General features: G+C 47.9%; 1 protein-coding gene across 5 annotated transcripts in view; it reads left to right on the top strand.

Annotated features, from left to right (window-relative positions):
* Positions 1-4,610, top strand: part of LOC113203269 (serine/threonine-protein kinase Warts) — a 24,493-nt gene extending 19,883 nt beyond the window's left edge. For all 5 annotated transcript variants that reach the window (XM_026417853.2, XM_026417854.2, XM_026417852.2 and 2 more), the window contains exons 3-8: positions 218-568; positions 745-2,220; positions 2,297-2,488; positions 2,630-2,906; positions 3,004-3,290; positions 3,377-4,610. In XM_026417853.2, the coding sequence (XP_026273638.1) occupies positions 218-568; positions 745-2,220; positions 2,297-2,488; positions 2,630-2,906; positions 3,004-3,290; positions 3,377-3,796 (3,003 nt within the window). In that variant the 3' untranslated portion in view covers positions 3,797-4,610. The remainder of the gene's footprint in view (positions 1-217; positions 569-744; positions 2,221-2,296; positions 2,489-2,629; positions 2,907-3,003; positions 3,291-3,376) is intronic.
* The last annotated feature ends 770 nt before the right edge of the window (positions 4,611-5,380 follow it).

Raw genomic sequence — 5,380 nt, 5'->3', positions numbered from 1 at the left:
CTCGCTCTGACGAAGAGTTCCGAATTTTTCCTGGGTACAATTGAACTTTCCCCCACGTAAAAAAGGTTGTACGACACGTAAAAAATATGTCCAGAAAAATTGAAAAAAATGAAGCTATTGGGATTAAAAGGGATGAAAAAAAACAACAACAAAAACTACTCTCCAGGAAGATTCCCTGAGACTCTCTGACCTAACGTGTTATATTTCTCTGTTGCAGCTCAAGCAGGGCGCGCTGGACGCGGTGAATGGACACGGCTCGGGCCACGGGTCCGGGCACGGCAAGGGGCTCAACGGCCTCAAGCTGATGCGCAAGCCCAGCCTGGAGCGGGAGGCGGACAGCGGGGCCGGCAGCTCGCGGTCCGACAGCCCCCGCCTCATGGACCTGAGCATGGGGGTGCCCGGGCTGGGGCCCAGCCTCGGCCCCAGCCTCGGCCCGCGGCAGTACAGCCCGCCGCCGCCGCCCCCGCCGCGGAGCGGGTCGACGCCCCCGCCACCGCCGCCACCCCATCACGCCCCCTACCCCAGCAACGTGCAGCAGCTCCTGAAGCGCATGTCGCCCGCCCCTGTGGTGAGTACTCCGGCCGGATGAGTCAGCCTGCAGTCCGCTCGGGCCCGGGCGACCTGTTCTCGGCCGCGATGACGTGTCGACGGGTCGCACAGTGGCGTCCATTGTCTGCCGCCCGGCCGGCCCGGCCCGGTCCGACCAGTGCCAGTGTTACTAACCCTTGCCCCTCTGCCCCCCAGGTGCCCACGCGGTCGCCCGCCGCGCCCCCGCCACAGGGTGGCTCCGGGCTGCCCACCATGCCCGTGTTGCCCCCGCCGCCCCAGCGGGGCACGAGCCCCAGCGGAGGCGGCCAGGGCCTGGGCCAGGGCCGGCAGCCCATGATCCTGCAGAACGGGCCGCAGGTGCAGCAGCAGCTGTCGCAGCAGATGCAGGCGCTGTACCAGACGGAGCCGCCGCCGCCGTACCCGCTGGTGCCGCCGTCGCCAGGCCCCACCATGACCCCCGCGCCGCCCAGCTACTCGGCGTCCATCCAGAGCCGGCAGAGCCCCACGCAGGACTACCGCAAGAGCCCGTCGTCGGGCATCTACTCGGGGCCGACCTCCGCGGGCTCGCCCAGCCCCGTGACGGTGACGCCCTGCGGGATGAACGGCGCCGTCACGCCGCCGTCCGTGGCGCGCCCCACCCCCATGCTGGCGTGGGGCGCGCGGCAGGCCAAGACGCAGCCGCCCATCATCATGCAGAGCGTCAAGAGTACGCAGGTGCAGAAGCCCATCCTGCAGACTGCCACGGCGCCCGCCCAACCCCAGACGGCCACCGCCCCCACGCCCGCCTCCAGCCCCGGGGCGCCCGCGCAGCAGCAGCAGCAGCAGCAGTCTTCCTCGGGGCCCCAGCCACCACCACCCTCGTACGCCTCCTCCATCCAGCACAAGCAGCACTGCACCAAGCCCCCGGCGCCGCCGCCAGTACCCTCCCCCTCGGCGGCCCCGTCTCCTGCCCCAGCGCCCTCGCCCGCCCCGAGCGCCTCGCCCGTGACGGTGCCCACCACCGAGCCTCCCAGCTACGCGTCCACCATGCAGGTGCTCGCCGTGCAGCGTGGCGTGGCGGTGCGGCCGCCCGCCCTGCCCCCCAGCCCCGGCATGCAGACCGTGCAGTCCCGCGCCTCGCCCGCCTGCGCCGTCATGCAGCGCAAGTACTCGGCCGTGGTGCCGGGGGCCTGTCAGGACGGCGACACGACGGACGGCCCCAGGCTGACTAACGGCGACCACGCATCTGCGCCCTGCCCACCCCTGCCACCCACTGCCTCCTCGTCGGTGGCCAACAAGTGCCACGGCATGCAGAATGGGGACCGGAGACCCGCTCCGAACCCTTCCTCAAGTGGATGTCCACCTGCTCCTCATCATAAAGTTAAACACCAATCCCCCATTCCGGAAAGAAAGCACTTCAGTAAAGAAAAAGAAGAAGAACGCAGAGATAGCAGGGTGCGGAACTACTCGCCGCAAGCCTTCAAGTTTTATATGGAGCAGCACATAGAAAATCTATTCAAATCAAGTCAGGCTCGACTCTTCAGAATAAGGCAACTGGAGAATGAGATGAAGAAAGCAGATCTTAGTCGTGATGCTCAGTTTCACATGCGGAAGATGCTGTCAAAAAGGGAGTCAAATTACATTCGAATGAGAAGAGCAAAAATGGACAAATCCATGTTTACTAAAATTAAGGTTAGTCTTTTAATCTACTTATATTTCTCTACTTGTTTCACTGAGACTGTTTCTGATCAATGTGTATCTTTTACAGACCATAGGGGTAGGGGCATTTGGAGAAGTCACCCTTGTCAAGAAAGTTGACTCCAAACATTTGTATGCTATGAAGACTTTACGTAAAGCTGATGTCTTGAAGAGAAATCAAGTTGCTCATGTAAAAGCTGAGCGTGATATTCTAGCAGAGGCCGACAACGAATGGGTTGTGAAACTATATTACTCTTTTCAGGTAAGATTGTGATGGTTTGATTTAGGTTGCCCTTTAATATCTACTGTCTTCTAAGCAAAAGTAACTCTTAAAGAATTTACTGAAGCTGTTGGTCAATTTGTGTATAATTTCTGATCTTTTGTGTTTTTCCTTCTATTTTAGGACAAGGATAATCTTTACTTTGTCATGGATTATGTAGCTGGTGGAGATTTGATGTCACTCTTGTGTAAATATGGAGTGTTCAAAGAATCACTTGCTCGATTTTATATCGCTGAGCTTACATGTGCTGTGGAAAGTGTTCATAAAATGGGCTTTATCCATCGAGATATCAAACCAGACAATATTTTAATTGATTCAAATGGCCATTTAAAATTGACAGATTTTGGCCTTTGTACTGGTTTTAGATGGACTCATAATTCAAAATATTACCAAATAAATGGTTCGTATCTATCTATCTGATTTTTTAAACATTCTTTACTATCACAATTTGTTCTGTTATCTTTTTATCTTGTTTGTCCTATTTTTTTGCATTGTAGGAGACCATGCCAGACAAGATTCCATGGACATACCAGATGACTGGAGCTTAGGTAAAGAATGCAGATGTAATCCAATGAAACCTCTAGAACGAAGAAGAAGGCGTGAGCATCAACGGTGTCTAGCTCACTCGTTAGTGGGAACTCCAAACTACATTGCGCCTGAAGTTCTTCAGAGAACAGGTTACACCCAACTGTGTGATTGGTGGAGCGTAGGAGTAATTTTATATGAGATGCTAGTCGGTTCACCACCTTTCCTTGCCAATACCCCCGGTGAAACACAGTACAAGGTAATATACAATCCTCTGTATCATCTGGTCATCTGTATGGGTTCTTTGATTACCATCCAATAACTAATCTTATTCATGTTCTACAGGTGATCCACTGGGAGACAACCTTACATATACCCAAGGCAGCTAACCTTTCTCCAGATGCCACAGATTTAATATTAAAGCTGTGTAATAGTCCTGACAGAAGGCTAGGTAAAAATGCAAATGAGGTGAAGGAGCATTCGTTCTTTTCTTCAATCAACTTTGATGGGAGCCTAAGAAAGCAGAAGGCTCCGCACCAACCCCGGATTCAGCATTCTATGGACACTTCAAATTTTGACCCAGTGGCTCCTGAAAGATTAAGAAACTCAGATTCATCTGATGATTCTGACGAACAATTAGAAAGTGATAATAATCCGTTTCATGGATTTTTTGAATTCACGTTCCGGCGGTTTTTTGATGAAGGGGGCTGGCCACAAAAGTTGGCCTTGGACGATAACGACAATCAGAGCCCCGTTTATGTATGATCTATGACCTATGACTATTAAATTGAGGGAATGTGATATCCCTTTAGAAGTTTTAAATGAAAAAAAAAAATTGCTAGATGTGCCTTTTGTGGTGTGTTAATTTTATTTTGTGACTGTTTGGGTACCTCCACAAAGCTTAATATTTTTCAAATGAATGTTAGGAGTTTCTGAAGGGATATGATGTTTAATTTATGGAATACTCTTGCAATCATATTAAGATTTGTGGAGGTACCTTATTGGGCTATGCAAGTATGTGTGTGCTGCTGCCTTTTGCTATAGCTGTTATTATTGTAACAGTGAACTGCCTCACTCTCTGTTGCCCCTGGACATTGTCTGTAGCATTTTAGCAAATTTGAAACTGGCACTTCCTTGTTTTCCTTAATAGTTGTTATTGTAATTTAAAGTAGACTATATCAATTTTGTTCTCAAACTCAGTTGCCAGTTTTTTAGTTGTTCTATGCTGATTTCTCTTCAATGTGCCATTTGTTATAGTATTATTGGATGCCTTGTGATGTAACTGTCATTTTGTATTTCACATGTGCTTTTTCTTCAAAAGGGTGGTCAATCTTCTATTGTAGTGCCTACCCCGACTTTCCCCCATGTGTTGTTTGACTTAAAGCTCTTGCTTGGTTTATCTTTTTTTATCTCACTACACAGCTCCCTCTATCTCATTTTATTCACTATATATATCCCTACATTGTAAGTTGAAGTTTTCTTGTCATGTAAAGAACTGAAATAGTGTGCCAATTGTGGAACAATATTTATATTTTTATTGTGCTTTTAATGTGTGTCAGAATTGAAATGCTTGTTTGTTCAGATACAGTTAATTTTAGTTCATGAAATGTGGGGTGAGGAGTAGCAGCCATTCAAATGTAAACTGCTACAAGACTGCAATTTTTCTAATAATGTTCGGAGGTTTTTTACACTTAATACTGTCATAATTATTATTCAATGTTTAAAAAGAAGCTTTTTTTCTCGTGGACTGGTGAGGGGCCGTGTAGTGAATTGTTTGTGTATTTGACAACTCTTCATACTAGAATGTGGAATTTAGTATTAGGGAAGTCTGGTCTGACTTCTTGACAGAAGATATGAGCTCTTGTTAAAATGCAAGTTAAAAACTACTTTCTAAATTTAATTTTATGTGACAATCTTTTGAATGTAAATTTGTGTGTCAGGTGTTATGTGATAAGTCATACAACATAGTCTTTTTCTCTTATAATTTTGATAACATTGCAGACATCCTTAATATTTAACTTTTATCACCTCTGTGTAGAACAAAATAGTATTTTCAATAATTAGGACATTAGTTTAGGGGCATTGAATTGTAAAAATTTGAGAGGAGGCAGAAGGATACTTCTGTGATAAATTTTGATTTAAAATTGTAGGTATATGAAAGTGTAGCACTTAAAAGTGAGGTTGATCTTTTATCTTACTATTGTAATAGTAAACTATTGTTCTGTTTATCCTTTAGTTGAAGGATTTTATAAATGGGTGGGTTTCTAAAATCTGTTTTAACTCCCATGGAGTGCTTGTTACACAAAGTGTAGAAATTGACAAACCAAGTATTTTCTATCTTAAAAAAAT

Source organism: Frankliniella occidentalis, unplaced genomic scaffold (genome assembly GCF_000697945.3).
Source record: "Frankliniella occidentalis isolate FOCC.00 unplaced genomic scaffold, Focc_3.1 Scaffold41, whole genome shotgun sequence".
NCBI classification, from domain to species: Eukaryota; Metazoa; Arthropoda; class Insecta; order Thysanoptera; family Thripidae; genus Frankliniella; species Frankliniella occidentalis.
The sequence above is the reverse complement of the archived record's forward strand: the minus strand, read 5'-3'. Positions and strand labels throughout refer to the sequence as shown.